General features: G+C 38.6%; 1 protein-coding gene across 5 annotated transcripts in view; it reads left to right on the top strand.

Moving 5' to 3' along the window:
• The window catches only part of HIVEP1 (HIVEP zinc finger 1), a 141,446-nt gene extending 124,580 nt beyond the window's left edge, over nt 1–16,866 (top strand). For all 5 annotated transcript variants that reach the window (XM_058555256.1, XM_058555257.1, XM_058555258.1 and 2 more), the window contains 2 exons: nt 12,926–13,437; nt 15,127–16,866. In XM_058555256.1, coding sequence (XP_058411239.1) covers nt 12,926–13,437; nt 15,127–16,305 — 1,691 coding nt within the window. In that variant the 3' untranslated portion in view covers nt 16,306–16,866. The remainder of the gene's footprint in view (nt 1–12,925; nt 13,438–15,126) is intronic.
• Nucleotides 16,867–22,435: the final 5,569 nt, after the last annotated feature.

Genomic DNA, 22,435 nt, shown 5'->3' with positions numbered 1-22,435 from the left:
CACAGCAGTTAGCTTTCTTATCTTTATTCCAAAGGTAGTGATTACAGTGGCTTTCCAGATGCCTTTCATTATGCCTTCACAACTGTCGTTATTGAGGGACATCTGGTCTAGCTCTGTGAAAAGTGAAAGTCTGAAATAACCAAGGAAACTATTAGCTGAATATCCTTTGTCACCTAGGTTTTCCTAAACACAGTTGAAATTTGTCATTTAAGAATGTTAATAGATTACAGATGCCTAAATTATACAGTGACTAAAGAAAAATAAGTAGCCAAATTCAGGAGCCACATGTCTTTTAGGAAACCGGTACTTTAAAAAATCAGGTCTTGATCAGCGTGAAAATGTGTGACATTGCCTTCTCTAGATACCGAATAAAATTCCTAAGTGGTTTTGATAGTCACACTTCATATTTCATATCCACAGTGTGGTAGTTATGTCAGTAGAGGAGTCCTTAAGAAGGACTATTAGATTCAGCACACTTCTATGAAAGTCACATATATGTAAACAATCAGTGCTAACAGGATATGCAAGAATGTGCTACATATATTTATGTGTTGATTATCTCAGACATCTGGAAAATGGAGTAAATCTTTTTAAAGAAAAGGAGAAACCACAAGGGTGTTACATGGAAGACCTGATTCTAAATCCAACTCCAGCCAGACTGTGCAGAATAGCACCCAGAAAGCTAAGGATAGTGTTTTTAGGTTTCTAGGACAAATTTGGAGACTTGGTCATTTAATTGAGCTTTTCTGTAGTACACACATACTCATTACCAAGAAATATCATCTCTGAGCTTTCATTCATTCAACAAAATTTATTAAATGCTCACTAAAGGCCAGACAGTGTTACTACAGAGTATCCCATCATAATATTTATTTTTTAATCATCATCACCATTTGGTAATGTTTTGGTCAGTTACAGCTTCCTGGGAAAAGTCCAAGTCGTTTTATGCTATGTTTATATTTAGTTATTCCCTTATGTCTGCTTGTTTTGTGTGTTTTCCCCAAAAGTTTACTCCAGATTTATTCCTACGTAACTTGAGTGTTTCTTTTCCTGGCATTATCTTCTATCTTTTCTTTTTTTCAGGATCCTAAACCTGTTCTCTCCTATACCAACCACACAATACCCAGAATGTCATTGCCTAGCGTAATGTGCATGTTCCCTTGGTTGAGAAAGAGGCTGATTAAAGGTCAATGTGAAGATGGGATGACGCAGGACCAAAGCCCAGGAGACCCTAAGATCTTTTTAATTCTTCACTACCCTTAGCAACAGCAGGCTGTATGGCTACCCATTTTATCTTTAGCAGATGAATTCTTATTCTGGTTTTCAAATGGAGTAAACTTAGCGATGTTGGGAAACGTTTGTTTTGAATTAGGCAGAAGGAATTATGAATTTTTCCAAGCCAGCCATTACTCTTTGGACATTTGGCATTTAAAATAAGTTTCCATTTAGTTTAAAACTAGCAACTCAAGCTGTAATTATAGTATGTGCTCATGAAAAGTCTAATCCCTCCAGCCCAGCTGCACATGCCCTTGCATTCTTGCCATGCAACATTACATAGTCTCAGGAATTTGTCCCTGTATTCTTGGGGTGTTAGTGAGTACTTTCTCATTTTCACCTTTTGTGTCAAAAATCGTGCTGCCAGCTATTTACTTTTCATGCCTTGATCCAAAGAATGTTTTTGTCAACAGAATGCTGGACTTCAACGCTAGGAATGTTAATATGTGCCCTCAACTGCCAAACTGGGGGAACCATTTACTATGGCAAAGTGTGACTAGAAACATTATTCTTCTTGGAGTTTAAGTATTTAGGATAATGTGTGTAAGAAGATGATGTTAGATCACAGGATTTAAAACCTGTATCACATTTACCCTTAAAAATAAGTGAATTTTTGTAAATGAAATTCTTTCTAAATGAAACCTGTAGTATATGTTTTTGTCCCTGCGATTTTTATAGAAAACAGTATTACTCCTTTTAAGAAAAATTTCCGTGCATAATATGAAACCATAATAGGTCTTAGCATTCGTATTTAAAACAGTGTTAATCGCGTTAATGAACGACTGGATATGACAGTCTTTTGGTTTACTTCCTAAAGGTAACAAACGTTAAACTCTGGCCCATTATATTCTTAATGATCTTTTCATCTTTTAAAAAAATCAGAGACAAAAAACTATTACTGCAGTAGTAGCATGCTTTAAAAAAAATTTTCCCATGTTGTTGTTTGTCTGGATTTCAGAGTAAAATTTCTAAACGTGAGAAAAACAAAAACAGACGAACTACAACAACAACAGAATGTTGTAATCCTGTGACCTGGGGTGACCGGGGCTGCCCTCCCAGCGGAGCCGTCTTGAGGAGTTCCCGGGCGCCGTCTTCGTGAACCCGCCTCTTCCAGCAGGGGGCGCTGCCTGGCAGCAGTGGGAGGGCAGTTCACCCAACTGATCTGAGAGACTTTTGAAATACGTCGTTAGGGAAGTTGTTTGACATAAGTTTATTGAAACATTTACCTTTGAAAGACAGTATTGCTGCATTACATACCTCTTTTTTCCCTCTTGAATTTAAGTTCACAGAAAATAAGGGAATTAGTTTTGTGCTTATGTAAAATTTTACTGGGCATTGGAAAAATGTATTTATAATGAGTGGGGAATGTGTCTAGGAGGACATAAATTTAATAGAACTTTTAAGGGTCGTTTATTTATGAATTCATTAAGCAAGTATGGATTCCTTATCTGTTCTAGAGTCCCTGGGAGATGCATGGGGAAAGCCACAGCTTTACCTTCCTGGAGTATTACAGTCTATCTTGTACACACTAAGGAAAGAACAATTGTAACATAATAGTAAAAAGTCAGTATATCTTATGGGAATAATGACAGGATTCCTAAATGCATAAAAACCTCTTTCCAAATTCTGGCTTTGATGCTTGCTAGCCATGTGTAAGTTTCTTAACTTCCTCATGTAAGATGGGATCGATAGCAAATCTGTCACAGAGTGGATGTTAGGGTTAAACATGACAATAGAGCATAGAAGTTGGCACACTTTCTGTAAAGGGCCTGATGGTAAATATTTCAGGCTTTGTGGGCCATACAGTCTTTGTCCTGACAACCTAACTCTCTGGTTATAGCACAACAGCGGCCATAGACAGTATGTAAAGGAATGAGCTGGCTGTGTTCAAGAAAACTTTATTTACAAAAGCAGGCCGTAAGCTACATGTGGCCAGCAGCTGTAGTTTGCCAACCCCCGAGATAATACGTGCACAGAATAGTACTGTAGTAGTTATTATGTTAAGTAACATGCTTTAGTGAAGTGAGCACTATCACAAAGTCATAGATGGTAAGTTTTTGGAGTAGTTAATGAGTCTGTGTTCTCGTCCTTGCTGGCTGGTGATCAGAGACAAGTCACTTTTCCTTTCTGGATCTTCTATCAACACAACTTCTGATTCAGTAATAGTCTTCTTTCTGGGTTAGGGGTTAAGGGGACAGCAAAGTAATATGAAAGGACTCTTGTTAGCATGAATCCAAACAGAGCAGAGTTGTTTGGGCTTTGTTTTGGTGCTGTGGATGTGTAAAAGGATGCCCTTGCCAGCTATCCATTTTATCTTTTTTTCTGTCACCCTAGAATATCAACCAATTTAACAAATATATAATGATTCAAAATTCATTTTCTGGTTTTCAGACTTTGATAGTGGTCTTCCCCTTCAGGAGTTTCCAGACACAATGCATACAGAGAGATAAACATTATTCTTTCCTTATCTTGGGGAAGGAACACAACAGAAAGGAATCCCAGCCCTTCTTAAGGCTTCTCCAAGCTGTGGGCAGGTGGCTCTGTCCAGGGAGAAAGGAAGGTCCAGGGAAGCCACACTGTGTGTCTTCCCACGCATACTACCAACCTTGATCTGAAATCTGGTATGATCAAGGCAAAATCAGATTTAAAAGGAGCTAAATAGTTTTATCCCCTTCCCCATTAAAAAATATATAATGTTCTTTTTAAATCCTTCATATAATTGCATACACTGAAAATTTATATATATGGTAAAAAATTTAGAAGATATATAGTATAACTAATTATTCTTAAACTTCTGTAGTTACTATAAAATGCAGTGTATTTGTTGTGAAATTAAAAAGGTTCAGTTACTAGTTTATGTTCTTCTTGAGCATTGCATTTTATATATTCTATTCATAATCATTATATGAAGCTTCTAATGTCTGTACTTATAAACATTTCAACTCATGCATATTTATAAGTTAGTTCATTGACTATAATTCATTGTTGACCTTCTTTCAGATCATTCTACGGTTAGATTTTTTTAAATATGACATTTGGCATAATGTGGAATGTTTAGCACAAACTCGGGAGGCAGACAAAGCTGGGTTTCAGTCTCCGCTCTGACACTTGAGAGCTGTGGGCTCCACACTTTAAAATAATTACCTGTATTTTTCATTTTTTTGAATCATTGAGAAAAAGTCAAGTCCTTAATTAATCCTTGTTTTGGTTATGATCAAATAGTATTGGTCTGTGTATGGTGCTAAGGCAGATTCTCTTAGAGTCTAGATGGCCAGGACCAGAGTAAAGCCATTTAGTCATCATATGCATAATTGAATAAGAAATGCAGAAATAAGTATGAGATACAAGATAAAAACAATTTTAGGTGGTAAAAATTTAAAACATATATATAGGTTAGGGTATATTTAGGAGAAATTTCTTGGGCTTTTAAATTAACCAAGAGAAGTGTTGGAATTGGTTTCAAGAATTAATAATTTTCTATTAAGCGATTTTTTTCCTTTCCTATTGTTTATCGGACAGAGAAGTCTTGATGAGTATAAGAACAGTGGGAAGGTGGATATTGGTGTCAATAGAATAAAATAGCATTGGCAGATAGGTTTTTTTTAATGCTATTTTTAAAAGATTGTTTTAGTCTTACGAGAAAGTTGCAAAACTAGTAGAGCGAGTTCCCGTGTACTCTTCCCCCAGCTTCCCCGATGTTAGAATCTTACATAACCATAGAACACGTGTCAGCACTAAGAAATGAACTTCAGTTCAATATTACTAACTAAAGTACAGAACTCACTCAGATTTCGCCAATTTTTCCGTGCACGTCCTTTTTCTGTCCCAGGATCTCCTTCGTGATCCCACATTACACTTAGTCGCCATGGCTCTTTAGCTCTTCTAATGAGTTCTTCGGTCTTTCTTTCATGACCTTGACACTTCTAGAGAGTACTGATAGTTATTTTGTAGAATGTTGCTCAACTTGGGGTTTTCTGATAGACGCTCATAATTGGATTGAGGTTGTGCGTTATTGGGAAGGTGCCATAGGATGATGTGCTTTTCTTAGTGTGTCATATCAGGGGTACATTAGATCAGTATGTATATTGGTCCTCTTAGCCTGCATTACTTGGCTAAGGTGGTATCTGCCAGGGCTATTCTACTGTACTTACTGTTGTTGCCTTTATAAATGTTTGTGGGAGATACTTTGAAATTATGCGGATATCTTGTTTATACATTGACGGGTCTTGCCTGTGGTAAGTATTAATGTGGTGTTCTAATTTGTTAATTGAAATTTTTCTGCAAGGAGAAGTTACCATTTCTCCATTCATTCATTCATCCATTCACTCATTTACATTAGTATGGACTCAAGGATATATATTTTATTCTTTGGGTTATAATCCAATACAATCATCATTTATTGTGTAGCTCAAGTTCTCATAAGCAGTTCCTTGCTTTCTGGCACCCCAAGATGTTCCAGCCCTGGAATCAACCATGTCTCTAATGACCCTGGTTCCCTTTACTGGAGAATGGTTATTTAGAAACCAAGATCTAGCTGCTAGGTAGTGGATTCATTGATACTGCTTCTAGCCCCTCATTGGATAGAGCTAGAAAATCTAATGTGTGTGTGCTAACTCATACATGCACACACATCTGTATTTATTTCTGTATCTGTTTGTGTATGTGTATGTATATACATGTATACACACACACTGATGTCATATATATAAATGAGAACATGAGTCCATACTGATAATTCCACTTCCAGTCCAGCACCACGAAGTTTATTCTAGCCTTCTCCATTTCCTTTTTTCTTTCACCTACAGTGAGAAACTTGAGTCTTATATACATTATGTTTACATATTTGTTCAACTCTAGTATACAAATAAACTAGTTTCAGAAATCCTAACCCACCTGTGAACAACACTTTTCCAATTACAGTACAAGGTTTATGTACAGTTCTTTTGTCTTTAGCCTTCACAGTGTCTGGTAAGAACCCCTTTGTTAAGGTTATGTAGGGGGGGACCTTTGCTCTGTCCCCTTCAGTGTGGTTATGTGGTTCATTTGTACTTCAGGTAGAGTCTTCTGTCTCAGCTTGCACTCCATCTCAGATCCCCCTACATCCTGCTGGATTATGTTTTTATTTACATACAATAAAATTCACTTTAGGGTGTACAGTTCTGTGGTTTTTGACAAATACATAGAATTGTATGTTCACCTCATAGTTCTATACAGAACAGTTCCTTCACCCCCAAAATTCCCCTGTGCCACTCCTTTGCAGACAACAGCTCCTCCCACCCAACAGCCCCCAGCAACCACTGATCTCTTTTCCTCCCTATAATTTTGCCTTTTCCAGAGTATCATGAAAGGAATCATAGAATAAGTAGCTTTTGGGGTCTGGCTTCTCTCGCTTAGCAAAATTCATGTAAGAGTCATCCTTGTCGTTGTGTGAGTCAATAGTTCATTCCTTTCTATTGCTGCATAGTATTCCATTGTATTGATGTGTCAGAGTTTGTTCTCCACTGACCTGTTGAAGGATGTCTGGGTTGCTTTCAGTTTTTGGCAATTATGAATAAAGTTGGTATAAACATTCATGTACAGGTTTTTATGTGCATGTAAATTTCCATTTCTCCAGGGTTTGATACTAGGAGTAGAATCTCTGGGTCATATGGCTGGTGTACATTTAGCTTTGTAAGAAACTGTCAAACTGTTTTTCACAGTGTCTATACCATTTTACATTCCCACCAGCAGTGTATGAGAGCCCAGTTGTTCTGTAACCTTGCCAGCAGAGTTTTTTTTAAATATCTAATAGATATGTAGTGGTATTTCATTGTGGTTTTAATTTGCATTCCCCTAGTGATTGATGACATTGAACATCTTTTCCTGTGCTATTTGCTTTCCAGATGTCTTCTTTGGTGAAGTGTCCAGAACTTTTGCCCATTTTTTAAGATTGATTGTTTGTTTTCTTATTGTTGAATTTTTGATAGTTTTTTATATCTTCCGGATATAATTTGTCAGAAGTGTGATTTGTAGATGTTTTCTCCCAGCCTATGGCATGTCTTATTGTTCTCTTTTGCAGTGTGTTTGTTAGAGAAAAAGTTTAATATTATGAACTCCAGTTTATCAATTTTTTCTTTTATTGATTTTTCTTTTAGTGTCATATGTAAGAAATCTGTCTAATCCGAAGTCACACAGGTTTTCTACAGTTTTCTTCAAGAAGTTTTGTAGTTTTGGATTTTACCTTTAGGTCTATAATCTGTTCTGAGTTATTATTTATATAAGGTATAAAGTATGTGTCAGTATACTTTTTTTGGTGTCTGGATGTCCATTTGTTTGCAAAGATTATCCTTTTCATGGAATTGCCTTTGTCAAAATTTAGCTAACTGCATCTGTGGGGATTTTATCTCTGCGCCCTCTCTTCTGATCTGTTCATCCTGTAGGTCCATTCACAGTCTTTAGTGTGAGTTCTTCAACTTTTCTCCTTTTTCAAAACTGTTTTGGCTATTCTAGTTTCTGTTCTTTTCCATAGAAATTTTAGAATCAAGTTGTCAATATATGCAAAATGCTTGTGACATTTTTAATGGAACTGTATTATATCTATAGGTGAACTGAGGAGGAATGCTGTCTTAATATCAAGACTTCCAATCTATGAATATGGTATATCTCTTCATTTATTTCCCATCTTTGATTTCTTTAGCCACTGCTTTGTAGTTTTGAACATACAGATCCTGCACATTTTAAAATTTGTACCTAAGTATTTCATTCTTTTGGTGCTATTTTTAATAGTATTGTATTTTTAATTTTGAATTCCGGTTGTTTATTGGTAGGGCATAGAATTTTTCATAGATTTTCTTATCGTCCTTTTATTTTCTATGGGGTCTGTGGTGATAGCCCCTCTTTCTTTCCTAATATTGGCAATTTATATCTTCTCTCCTTTTTTTCTTGGCCAGTATTACTAGAAACTTATCAATTTTATTGATTTTTTTTTTTTTTTAAACAGATTTGGTTTCATTGACTTTCTCTGTTTTTCCTTTGTCAGTGTCATTATTTCTGTTCTCATCTTTATTACTTCCTTCCTACTCCTTGCTTTGGGTTTAGTTTTATTTTCTTTTTCTAATTTCTAAAGATGAGAACTTAAATTATTTACTTGAGACCTTTATTCTTTTCTAATATAAGTGTTTGGTACAGTAAATTTCCCACTAACCACTGCTTTAGCTACATCCCACAAATTTTGAATGTTATATTTTAATTTTTGTCCAGTTCAAAATATTTCTAGCTTTTCTTTGAAACTTTCTCCTTGATCCATGTGTTATTTAGAAATATGTTACTTAATTCTGAAATATTTGGGGATTTTTCAGATATCTTCTAGTTATTGATTTCTAGTTTAATTCTGTTTTCGTCCAAAAACGTACTCTATATGATTTCTACTCATTTAAGTTTGTTGAGATTGGTTTTGTAGCTCAGAAGATGGTGTATATTGGTGAATATTCCATGTACACTTATAAGGAAAGTATATTCTGGTGTCGTTGGGTGGAATATTCTATAACTGTCAGGTCTAGGTGGCTGATGGTGTTTTCATGTGTTCTGTGTTCTTACTGATGCTCCATATACTTGTTCCATCAATTACTGAGAGTGGAGTGTTGAAGTTATCAATTATAATTGTGAATTTGTTTATTACTGTTTTCACTATTAGCCTCGTTTATTTTGAAACTCTGGTTTAGTTGCTGCATGTTTAGGATTGTTATATGTTCATAGAGAGTTAACCCATTTGTCATTATGTAATGTTCCTGTTTATCTTTTTTTTTTTTTTGGTGAGCAAGATCAGCTCTGAGCTAACATCCATGCCGATCCTCCTCTTTTTGCTGAGGAAGATTGGCCGTGGGCTAATATCCGTGCCTATCTTCCTCCACTTTATGTGGGACGCCGCCACAGCATGGCCTGACAAGCGGTGCGTCGGTGTGTGCCCGGGATCCGAACCCCGGGCCACCAGCAGCAGAGCGTGCACTCTTAACTGCTACGCCACAGGGCCAGCCCCCCTGTTTATCCTTGATAATATTTTTTGTTCTAAAATCTACTTTGTCTGATATTAGTATAGTTTTTCTAGCTATATTTTAGTTAATGATTTAAGGTATATCTTTATCCAGACTTTACTTTCAATCTATTTGTATATTTATTTAAAATTGGTTTCTTGTAAACAGTATTTGGGACTTGCTTTTTTATCCAGTGTAGCAATCTCTCTCTTCTAATTCATATGTTAGACCATTTCTTTTAATGTTATTATTCATGTAGTTGGAATAAAATCTGCCATCTTGCCAGCTGTTTTCTATTTGTTTCATTTTATGTTTTCTTCTTTTTATGCCTTAATTGAGCATTTTTTATGATTCTATTTTTTCTCCTCTATTGACTTGTTATTTATACCTTTTTAAAAATTTCAGTTGTCTCCTTTCAATAATATTACATTGCTTTACATGTAGCATAAAGACTTTATAACAGTATATTCACAATTCCTCCTTTCCATCCTTTGTGCTACTGTTGTTGTACCATTTATGTTTACATATGCTATAAAAACACGGTAGGTTGTTACTGTTTTTCTGTAGACATTCAGTTATCTTTTAGAGCAAGTGATTAAAAATTTTTAAAAATAATTCTACCTTTATTTATTACCTTCTGTTTCTGATGCTCTTCATTATTTGATGTAGATCCAAGTTCTCCTCTGATACCATATTCTCTCTACCTAAAGAGCTTCCTTTATTATCAAGTAGGTCTGCTGGCAATGAATTCCCTCAGTTTTTGTTTTGCTAAGACAGTCTGTATTTCTCCTTCTTTGAAAATGATTTAATGGGCATAGAATTCTGGGTTTGACAGTTTTCTTGTCGTCGTTACTGTGTTTTTTTATTTGTAGCATTTTATTTTGTTCTTTTCATAGTTTCCATCTCTCAACTGAAATTTCCACTTGATATTGTATGTTGTCCACCTTTCCCATTAGAGCCTTTAACATATTAATCATAATTATTTTAAATTCTCTGACAGTTCTAACATCTGTGTCATGTCTGACTGGTTCTGATTGCTTTTTCTCTTCTGAGTATGTTTTTTTTCCTTGCTTTTTTTAATACCTTGTAATTTTTGTGGAAAGCTGGACATCTCATGTAAGACAGTAGAGATAATGTAAATCGTTTTTGTGCCTGGTAATGGGCTCACCTCTTCTTCCTCTAGGCCTTTAGTGTGGGAGTTAGAGTTTTTCTAGTTAGAAATTGGACTGGGTTTGAGAGAGATGTTGCCATGGCTACCTCAGTGCACCAGAGGCTTCAGTTTCCAGTAAAGATACCTTGTGTTTGGAGTAGAGGATGGATTACGAGAGCAATGCCTGATCAGTTCTAGTTTTCAGTCTTCCCTTTGTACTGTTCCTCAGTGAGTGTTGCTCTACACATTCTTGTTCTTCTGTTCCTCTCCCAGAAGTATTTTGCTGTTACCTGTCATGTAAAGCTCTTTAGCTTGGCCGTAGGCGGTGAGGAGGCGGGTGGGATGCCACCTCTGTTCTGAGTCAGCCTGTCTTCTCTGTGTACCTGTGTACCGTGTCCTTAGGTTGCTGGGCTACGGCCCTCTCGTTCTCCTGCTCCTCCCTCAGCTGTTGTGCTGGACTCAGCTGGTAATCTTGTCTCTTCTCAAGGAGTAGATTGTGTTTAATCTCCTGTTTGTTCCCTTTCCCCACTGCAATGAGTTTTCACCAGGGTCCTGAGGGCAGTTGTGCTTGTTGCCCTCCCCTTCACAGGTTAAGGTTTTTGTTCTTGGTAGAGAGAGGGCACGTGGATCCAGGTGGAATTCCTTGCCTCTCCTATGTAGCTTCCGCTCCTGTCCCCTAGATCTGGACCACAGTGGACACTTAGTACTCTTTTCTGTGAGTGCTTGGGCGGGGCTCATGTCATAGAGCCTGCAAGAGAGTGTAGCCCAGAGGATTCACACAATCCTGCCAGCCCACATTTGGCTCTAGCCAATCCGTCAACTATTTAGCTGAACTCTTCTGACCAGTGTTCTGTTGCATCTACTCCAGATGACGCAAGCTTGTGTCTCCTCTCTTCCTACAGACACTGTCTCTGCTCAGAGTTATTTGAGTGTCTGGGATCTCAGCTTTATGATGGGTTTGGAAAAAGTTGTAAATTTAAAGTTAGGCACACTTTTCTTTTTAAAAAAGTAATAGTTTTTAAGGTAAAGCACATTTCATCCTAGTTAGACTTTGCAGCAGGTCTCCTCTCTGATGAAATCATCCTCCCTCTCCAGTAACCTGTTCCTCCTAGTCATCCAGTTTCTTCTATTTTTGTTTTTTTTTTTTTTTACTTTCCCTTTTTTTCCTACATTTCCTAATTCAATAAATTGATAGTATTTTATTTATTATTTTACAACGAAATAGTAGAACCCTTAAGGAGAAAAACTTATGAAATTACATATTAAAGGAACCTAAATGCATATGTTTTATCTTTGAATGTTTAGAAGTAACATGTGCTCAAGATAAACATAAAAGTTCTAGTTCATTCCATCTCCTAGAAGTAATCACTCTGAAATGTTTTAGTGTTGATTCCGTGAGACTTTTCTCTAAGGACTTACCTTTGTAAAATCGAAAGAGTAGTAAAATAAATTAATATACAGACCATTTGGGAGAGCCAGGAAATATACCTATTGCTTATTTCTCTATTTACGTTTTTTCTCTTCAAAAAATACGTGTAAATGCAGAATGTATCACAGCTAAGCTGAACGTGGTCTGATGTCTTCTTCGTTATAGCTCCATGAGAAGGAATTGAGGTAGATGTTTCCTCCCCCATTTAACTTTATAAAATTTATTAGTTTTCAAGGGAAAGAGCCTCTAATTTTGCAAGATTTTGAATAGATAAGGTTTTAAACCCAGTTCCACACGAGCTTATGAGAATTTTGAAACTATTCCCTGGATAGTCTTGAATATTCCTTGTTAAACATACTCGCACATGACGTTATGAGGCTGATATGAATGACTTGTGGGTAGTGTTCCCCTTCCTGTAAGGAGTGGGTTGAATCATCATAGAAAAAGGTGATGGGAAAATTTAGCACCTCTCTTAGTAAAAAAAATAATAGAAGGAGGCTTAAATATTAGAGAATATTACTACTCAGAGGACAGTGGAAACATGTCTAAAATATTATTCAAGTATTAAGGAAAGTTATTTTGCTTATAAATGCAAAATGCTATCAGTTTTTTGTTTTTGTTTTAATTTCTTCAGTAGGGAGATGCAAAGAAGTAAGTTCAGGAAAAGAGTTGTGTTGAACACTTTGTTAAATTTTTTTTTATATAGTTTAGTCTTCTTTTGGGGACTTTATGAGTCTAATATTTGAGGGCTTTATTTCTGATTTTCTTTACGTATTACCTTCTGCCTGTCTACTCTTCTGAGGCTCATTTCATGTTCCCCATCGTTACAAAGCCTGCCCTGGCCATACCACTCTCTGTCAGCACCTCACTTCTCTGAATTCCTGGTAGACTAATTGGTATTCTTCCCCATGTCCTTCTACTGAACTAAATTGTGGGTTTTTATGGGTCGAGTCTTTGTCTTTTATATTTCTCACAGTATTGCCAAGCTTATAAAAAATACAAGATTGCATTTGTCCACTTGCAAAACATTCTGTAACATACCTTCTTGGTTGTTTCTGTTAGATGAAAAACAAAGATTCAGTTACGATCGGTCTGGATATGATCTTGACGAATCTGATGGTGCAGATGAGGACGATAATGAAAACGAAGATGACGATGAAGACAGCCAGGCTGAGTCAGTCCTGTCAGCAGCTCCCTCCATCACAGCCAGCCCGCAGCATCTTCCGTCTAGAAGCAGCCTGCAGGACTCCGTGAGTGCTGATGAGGACGTCAGGATTCCCGACTGCTTCTCTGGGGTGCACGCGGACCCGATGGACATTCTGCCCAGGGCGCTGCCCACCAAGATGACTGTACTGAGCACAGTGCAGTCAGACTACGGCAAGAGGGCGGAGTCTCCAGTGAAGACCAGGCAGGCTGCCTCGAAAGATGAAGATCAGACGGCTGCTCCCATGGGCTCTTCTAGGTCCCTTGAAGCTGCCCCCAGGTCCCCGTGTCATCAGATGTCTGTAGATTGCCCTGAATCAGAAGAAATTCTGAGAAGTTCTATGGCAGGAAAGGCTGTGGCTTTAACACAGGTACATGGTTTGTTGTTGTTTAACCTATTAAATATGGGGAACCTAGTGGCTTAAGAAAATAAGATGCTTAGGGCCGGCCCCGTGGCTTAGCGGTTAAGTGCGTGCACTCCACTACTGGCGGCCCGGGTTTGGATCCCGGGCCAATCCTCCTCTTTTTGCTGAGGAAGACTGGCCCTGAGCTAACATCCGTGCCCATCTTCCTCCACTTTATATGGGACGCCACCACAGCATGGCCTGACAAGTGGTGCGTCAGTGTGCGCCCGGGATCCAAACCGGCGAACCCTGGACCGCCTCAGTGGAGCGCGCGCACTTAACCGCTTGTGCCACCGGGCCGGCCCCTGCTTTTTATTTTTAATCTTGAAATAAAAAAATATATATGTGCCAATTGAGAACCTGGATTTTGGGGCTTCTTTATCCCACAGCTTACTCTGAGTTGTTTTCCGCTGGCGTTGCTAGGATGGGTCTGCACTAGATTATCCCAACATTTTGCATTTTGTCCCTGTCGGCAAGACAACTACCAGTTTCTATGGCAAAGTTAATGTGACCCAAAAAATGTATCAAGAAGCTCCCTTTGCTTGAATGATCAAATTGCTCTGGCAGCTTGGGAAAGCTTCCTGCCCAGGAACTAGCACAGGGCCAGACACGGACCTCCCTCCTGAAAGTCACCCTAAATGCACTGTGCGTGCTCGCCGGCTTTCACCCTGGTGGGCTCATGAGGAATGAACGTTCACTTCTGTGAGGAACATGTTCTTCTCTCATTGACAGTCCTCTCACCTCTAGTGTGTATTGATGATCGCAGTAGGATTTATTTCTAAAGGTGGCATGTTTTGGTTTGCTAGGTAACACTGGAGAAAAATAAAAAGACTATGAAAGCTTGGATTTCTAGAGACTATCCTAAATGAATATAATTTAGTTAAATTACATTAATACTTAAATTATATTAATATTTAAGTTAAATTAGTATATAAATTAATGTAGCTCTATAATACAGGTATTATCAAGAAAAAGTTAATATTTAGCTGATAATCTTAGGTGGAGGAGAGGATTAGCAAGATTTAGCCCTACTCATAACATTTCATTACTTTCGTGTTGATCACCTGTGCTTGAAGCTTCTCTTTCTCAAAATACCTGCCATGCCTGGGAATCTGGTTTTCAGTAGATATTTTATAAACTTATGAATGAACAAATGAACTACTGCAGATCTTTTTATTAATGACAAGACTTTATTTCATACATGACTAATCCTCCAGTCAACTTTTCCAGTTGAGTTGATACTCATAGCCAACTAATATCTCACTTTCTCAGTAACTTCTAATCTCTAAAATAGGATGGAGCTGGTAGTGCCAGCAATAAGAACAACAGAAGAAGAATATAATTATGGCCACCTCTCAGGGTTAATTTTAGTATAAATAAGACGATATCCAGGAAATTTGTTTGAAAAATGCAAAGTACTATACAAAATGTGTTGCTGTTGTTTGTACTAGAAAATAGATTAAAGAGGTAGTTGATTTTTAATTGGAAATGTATTTCTTAAAATCAAAATAACAGTTTTTGGCAAGCTTATGATTTTTATAAAATACAAACGTACATACTTTTACCTCATTAGGAAGAATAGATTTTAGGCGAGCGTTTTAGCTCCGTGACTAAGAAAGCTCTGCTATAAAAGGATTGTTCTCTCTTGTTCTTTAGAACGCCTCATCTGCAAGACTTCCTCCTCCTGCAGCCGAGCGCAGCCCTCAGACAGCGGTGGGGCTTCCTTCAGTGGGCTCGCCTCAGCCTGACACTCAAGAACAGAAGCAGCAAATAACTCTCCAGCCAGCTCCAGGCCTGCCTTCTCCCCAGACTCATTTGTTTAGCCACCTTCCTCTGCATTCCCAACAGCAGTCAAGGACACCTTATAATATGGTTCCAGTCGGGGGAATCCATGTGGTACCTGCCGGCCTCACATATTCCACATTTGTACCCATTCAGGCTGGGCCAATGCAGCTAACGATTCCTGCTGTCAATGTCATTCACCAAACCGTGGGCACTCCTGGGGATACGATCACAGAAGTTTCTGGCACTACAAATCCCCCTGGAGTGGCTGAATTAAGCAGTGTTGTGCCATGTATCCCCATTGGCCAAATCCGTGTGCCAGGCCTTCAGAACCTAAGTACCCCGGGCCTGCAGCCACTTCCATCACTGAGCATGGAAACCGTCAATATTTTAGGCCTGGCCAATGCAAACATTGCCCCGCAGGTACACCCGCCAGGCCTCGCTCTAAATGCTGTTGGACTGCAGGTTTTGACTGCAAACCCTTCCTCACAGAGCAGTCCCACCCCTCAGGCTCACATTCCAGGCCTCCAGATCTTGAACATAGCGTTGCCTACTTTAATTCCCTCGGTTAGTCAAGTAACCGTTGATGCACAGGGAGCTCCCGAAGTACCAGCTTCCCGAAGCAGAGCGCGTGAGGCGCCACCCAAGCAGACTTCCGTGGCCATCGCGAATCAGGGCAGCAGGACCGCGTCTCCTCAGGGGTCACCTCAAGTCCAGAGGGAAAATGCAAAAAAAGTTCTAGATCCACCTGCCCCTTCAAGAGACCATGCAAGGCTTGATGGCTCGAGTCAAATGGACACAGGGAAGGCCACCTCAGTAAATCATGTGAAGCTCAAGCATGAACTCCCTTCTGTCCAGGGCAAACCAGCATCCATGTCAGAGCCTCTGCTGAAGGCACGGCCAGAAGCTTCCACAGAGCCCTCAGGCCCACAGACTCTCTCTCCAGACAGACAGGGGCCCAGGCCCACAGCACTGCCCCGGAGGCAGGCCGCTACTCAGTTCAGTGACGTGAGCAGTGACGACGACGAAGACAGGCTTGTGATAGCAACCTAGTGGCTTTTTATTTTTTAGAGTTGTTTTGGTTTTTGGTTTTTGGTTTTTTTTATATAACACTTAAAGGTTTTTTTGAAAACCCTCCTTTCCTTAAAGCACATTTTTCTGACATGAACTCATAACTAATCTTTGTGCAATCATGAACTTTTGACCAATAATTGTTGTTTTGTGTCAGCTCCAGCCATTTTTGTACATGTTGTATAGACAATTGTGCCTTTTAGGAGTTTTATGTTTAGAAACTGTACAGATTGTTGAATATCTATATACATAAAATATATATATTATATATGTATATGAAAACTAGGTAGTTATTTGTGTTTAGTGAGAAAAACCTGTCAAATAAATCAAATGATTAAATTATATGTTGCACTGTTAAATAAATTTTTATGGCTGTGGGGCAGAGTTTCTGTGTATAAATTAGTATGTATACTCCATATTTATTGTATTCGTATTAGTCTTTGAAAATGGGTCTGTCCTTCTTGTGTAAGACAGTAACTTTACACTTCAGACAGATTTTCTGTGTTATGAAATGTTTCAGTAAAATATTGTTTACTGACTTTACCATTGCTTTAGTTGTGCCTTCTTTCTATAATCTAGTGGTCACTGACCTGCATTCAGAAACTAGCCCACCTTCCTCCACACTCACCCCCTCCTTTATTTTTGAGAAACGGGGGCTGTAGTGATGTTACTACCATGTGAATCTCCCTGAAATCCATACAACTGAGAGACCTATTTTTCTTATTTGTGAGGAGTAATTTTGTACCTATTAACATAGAAGATTCAGTGTTTAAGAATACTTTCTGTAAGTAGATGTAGCATCCAGCCTGAAATGGGGAAGTTCCTAAATGTGGGGATGACGGTTTCCGGTCAATGTGAAATAGGTTACAAGACAATCACCCTGAGAGCTTGGCTCGGGTGAGGCCCATGAACCCGTGCCTCAGGCTCCTCGCCCAGGCCTGTTCGCGAGCCTCGGGCTCTCCTTTCCCTCAGTCCTACTTGTTACCCCCAGAGAAGCTCTGTCCAGGCCCAAACCACAGAGGGTCGAAGATTTACAGAAGAAGCAAATCCAGACTTCTAAATTACTTACGTGGCTCTCTTCAGAAATGAGTACTTCCTGTTGTGGGAGGCTTAACTGTCCTTACTCATTCAGAAAAATGGGGCGGGGGGGGGGCAGAATTACCACTGCACTGATTTGCATTGTTACCTAAGCATTGTAGGTGCTAGATTGGTGAGCAAATGTTTTAGTGTTGGGATTTTAACATTTAGCACATCATTAAGGCGATGTATTCCCATATTTAAAGGCCTGCTTCGTGAAGATTGCAGGGATGTGAAGCTGGTGAGGCAACAGAGCATGGGGAAGTGTTCTAAGGAGTTTGGAGACCCACTACTAGCCAGCCCCTCCTTCATGTCTGTGACTTTGGGAAAGACCCCTGCTATCTTGGCCTGTGTGTCCGAGTCTAAATTGTGATCTCTCGGAGGCTCTGATGGCTCTGCAATGCTGTGGATGCATGCTTCAATTTATGTTTACACTTCCCCACAGATGAAAGTAACAAAATTCTCAAAGATAATAAAACTACATTTTATATTCTAAGATCTGAAAAACATTCTGGAAACTTCTTTGTAAGAATTACATTGCTCTATCAATATAATTGCTGAAACTGAGGTTCATTATCAAATTTCTCAAAATTAGTAAGTTTTTTTTTTTTTTTGAGCAAGATTGGCAACAGATGTTAGCTCAGGGCCAATCTCAAAGCCCCATTACATAGTTGTATATCCTAGTTGTAGACCCTTCTAGTTCTATGTGGCACGATGCCTCAGCATGGCTTGATGGACGGTGAGTAGGTCCAGGCCCAGGATTCAAACCGGCGAACCCCAGGCTGCCGAAGCGGAACACATGAACTTAACTGCTAGCCACTGGGCCATCCCCTGTGAGTTTTAACTTTGTGTCATACCTTTATATTATACTTTTATGGCCTAAAATGTTAAAGCAGTATAATAAACATATTCCACAATCATATTTTAGGTATATATGACTTCTCTAAATTCAGAAGTAATGCTCATAATTTCAACATTGAGATTTTTTAGTTTGTACAGATAGAATTTTCTTAATTTGAAGAATTCCTACATTTGACCAAATACTAAATATTATATGCTTGGATGCTCCCTTGAAAATTTCATAAACCTATAATATACCTTAAGCTAGTTTGTACTCTTGACTTTTCAAGATTCATTACATTATATACATTCCTTTAATATTACTGACCTTAATGTGGTACATGAACAAAATATAAAGGAATAATTTTGAACTGTTTCTCCCAAGTCGTCTTTTCCCAAGGAGCACTGTTATTCTCAAATACAAATGACTCACAAGTGGTGTAATTCAGAGAGCTGGTGAGATTCCCTTTGACTTGGATTCTGTTGTGCTGTCGTGAAGACCCAGGTCGGTGGAGAACTAGAGTGCAATGACATAGCAAATCTCTTTGATGAGTTATTGGCAAAACAGGTGAAAAGTGTAATGTGAAACAATTTCAATATCTTCTGTGAATCCACTGCAATGTCACCATCAGAAGTGTTGGAAATAGCTAAAGAACCAAAGGTCATTTTTCTACTTTTCAAAGATTAGTATATCTGGGGGCTGACCAGTGGTGTAGTGCTTAAGTTCGCACACTCCACCTCAGAAGCCTGGGTTCGGGGGTTCAGATCCTGTTCATGGATTTATACACCGCTTGTCAGGCCATCCTGTGGTGGCGTCCCGTAGGAAAATGGGCGCAGGTGTTAGCCCAGGGCCAATCTTCCTCAGCAAACAGAGGAGGTTTGGCAACGGATGTTAGCTTAGGGCTGATCTTCCTCACACAAAAAAAAACAAAAAACAGTATATCTGTTTTATGAACATTTGTTATGAGTTAACATAAATCAATGCCACCCAAGTGAGTTACTTTCATTCCCCAAACTTTAGGCTTCAATGATAATTCTTTCTTTCAGAATGATGATTAACTGATAACATTTAATCTAGAGACATTTTTTTTTCATAGTACAGCCATGACTTTCCTGTCAAGAAACAGTATAAGTAACACTTTTCTTATTAGTTTATCTCTGACCTGAATTTTAAATGATGGAGTTTATCATTATTTTTGTTGGAAGACTGTCAAGATAGTTAATATTTCTTGATGCGTGCTCAGGTCAAAATATAACATCAATTCTCTTCCTGGCTTTTCTGTTTTTGACAGTACGTTTTGAGATCATGTTTAAGCAACAGCAAAAAGGTGACTTCCATTAGAGTAATTTTGCTTCAAAACCATCTATAAATTCTAAACACAGGATATTAAATCTCCCTAAAACACAATCTTCTCCCAAACTAACTTCCCATGACTTTGGAGACTTAATATTCAGTGAAGGTCATTTTATATATATATATATGTGCATATATATGTAATATTTGAATGATAGTAAATCACTTGTCATTAACAAAAAAAAATGGAGAGAACAAATTTAAAACAAGAAGAGTAAAATACTTTTCTCTACAAATGTTTAATCTGAAAATCATGAGGCTCTTACCTACATATATTGGGTTCATCTAGAACCTTGCATATACAAGGTTTGATGCAAGGTACTATAGGCATAAGAGTTAAAGCAGAGACATAACCTGCCTTAGATGTTCCCTGTCCTCTGAATCGAGTGGGCCTGAAGAAGACTCTCAGGCATCCAAATTCCAGTAATGCCTTAAGTACCAACCAACTACTGTACTATGCAAGATACGAGAGAAATTAGAAGGCACGCTTTCTATCCTGAAGGAGCATGCCTGCTTAAGACTCAGGCCATATAAACTAGAGAACAATACTAGACCACATACCAGACTACAAATGTTTCAAGAGTTAAGAAAGTTATTGTCTTAAGTAATTAAAGAACAATTTGTGTATGTCAGGGATTGCTGTATTTTGAAGGAGGTATGGGATTTGGGACTTTAGAATAGAGATGATGCTAAGCAGTAGAACAAAAAGAGCAATGAAAACTGAGTAATGAAAACTGAGATAAACATGTTATTTAAAATTGTGCCAGGGAACCAGTCTAAGTGGAAGAGAGAGGATTCACTCAGACTTTAACAAGTATTTATTTAGCACCAACAATATAGAAAGCACTTTGGATATACAAATTAAATGGTGTTTACCCTCTTGGAGCTTAAATTCTGGTAGAAGAGTAAGTGCAACAAGATGCAAAGTATCTTAAGAGGCATAAAAGTGGTACAACCAAGTGCAGTAGTAGTGCAAACGAGGAAGAGCTCCTGGTTGAGTTGATCAGGGAACGTCTTATGGAGCATGTGGCATTTAAGCTTGGCTTGAAGGGACTTTGATGTGGGAAGGACATTACAGAGAGAAGGGACATGGAGCAGAACTAATATTTATCCCTACTATGTGTCATTTATAATCTCATTTAGTCCTTCAAGGCAGGTATTATTCTCCCATTTTATAGAAAAGGAGCCTGCATCTCACAATGTTTTGAATCTTCGCCATGCAGGTGCAGGAGCTGGTATTTGAAACCAGGATTGTATGACACAACAGCGTTACACATAAGTAATGGCGCAGGAAGCATGAGGCAAAGGGAATAAACAACATCGGGGGGATATAGCAAGCATCTGAAAAAGCCATGTTAATGTTATGGAGAACAAGGGATGGAGTTAAAGATGATTAGAACTGTGTGGGCTCTTCATGTGAGAAGGCACTCAGTGGGTCAGAGTCATGCAGGAAAAGGAGTGTCATTTCTTTACTGTGCTAATAATTTGGGGGCAGGGGTGGCAATAACAGGGCAGCAAAAATGAGGAGGAAAAGGAAGTAATGCAGGGAGCATGGAAGGCAAACACAAATTATCCATTACCAAGCTGGCCACAGTATCTTTTCTCTTTAATTGGTGGACTCAATAAAATTATAGGAGACATTTGTTGATGATCCAAATAGATGAGGATCAGCGTCCAAGAAGATCTGACCAACTGGAGACATGGGCTGAATATAAGACAAAATTTAACAGGAAAACAGATGCTCTGGCACTTGTGTTGGAAAATTAAACTGTATTAAAAATTGTAGTAGCTTCATTTATACAAAGCTCAATATGTTCCATCTTCAACTCCTCCCCCGCCCCCACCGCCGCCAAAGCGTCAGCTTGAGGGTATTAGAAATACATTATTTAGAGCCAGGTAAAAGATAGCCACGCTCTATTCCCTCCTGAACAGAGCATCATGGGAGTATCCTTCGTAACCGGGACTTCTGGTCTCCAAGCTTGAAGAAGACAGAGACGAATGAGCACATTTCAAAGCCATCAGGCCATGGAGGCCAAGCCTGGAGAACGGCCTCTATGAGAGGGCTGGGAGGCGGGACAACCTGGATGGCTCCTTATGAGAGCCAAGAAAGTGCTTCAGGAGAGTCACAGCAGCAGAAATAATAAAAAATAATCATAATGAATAATAACAAAGAATAATAATAATGTTGTTTTTCCAGTAGGGGAGAGAGAGTTCAAGGATTATGAAAAAAAAAGGGTGGGCTATTGTGAGGGAAATTCCACGTCTCCATTAATTTTTGTGTAGAACCAGGATTATCCTCACAGCAAGCAGCTAGTGGGGATTCATGGCTCAGAAACTAAAATTCATATTTGCATAATAATCAGACATAAATATGGAGGAACATTTATCTTCAAGGGAGACTGAGGTTAATTATTCTAGTATTATTCACATTAATCCTTTAAGCTATATCAGGATCAGTCAGAGGGGGAAATACTTAACTTCTCTTCCCTCCACTTAATTCTGAAGTGAGTTCTGAAAGAACACCACTTCCAAGAGCTTGGGTGCTGGGGACCAGATCTGCTCTGGAAAAACCTAGAGGTGGCTGAGAAGAGCCCAAGACTCGGGTCAGTGATCCACCCACATTCTAATATCAGGGAGAAGGACAAAGCGGACGTTTCTCTCAAAGTTTGCTCATTTTGTAGTTTGGCCTTTTTTAAATTAAAATAAAAAGTCCTCTTGACAAATAACCAAAGTTTTCTTATTACTTTGCTTTTTTTCTCTGAGAAGATAGAGCTATCTCATTCTGTAATGCCTTAGAGTTAATTAGAAATTAAGGGCTTATTTCCACACTCTGAAGAATAA

This window comes from Diceros bicornis, chromosome 14 (assembly GCF_020826845.1).
Source record: "Diceros bicornis minor isolate mBicDic1 chromosome 14, mDicBic1.mat.cur, whole genome shotgun sequence".
Taxonomy (NCBI): Eukaryota; Metazoa; Chordata; class Mammalia; order Perissodactyla; family Rhinocerotidae; genus Diceros; species Diceros bicornis.
Note: the sequence above shows the minus strand (reverse complement) of the source record. Positions and strands in the feature narration are given on the sequence as shown.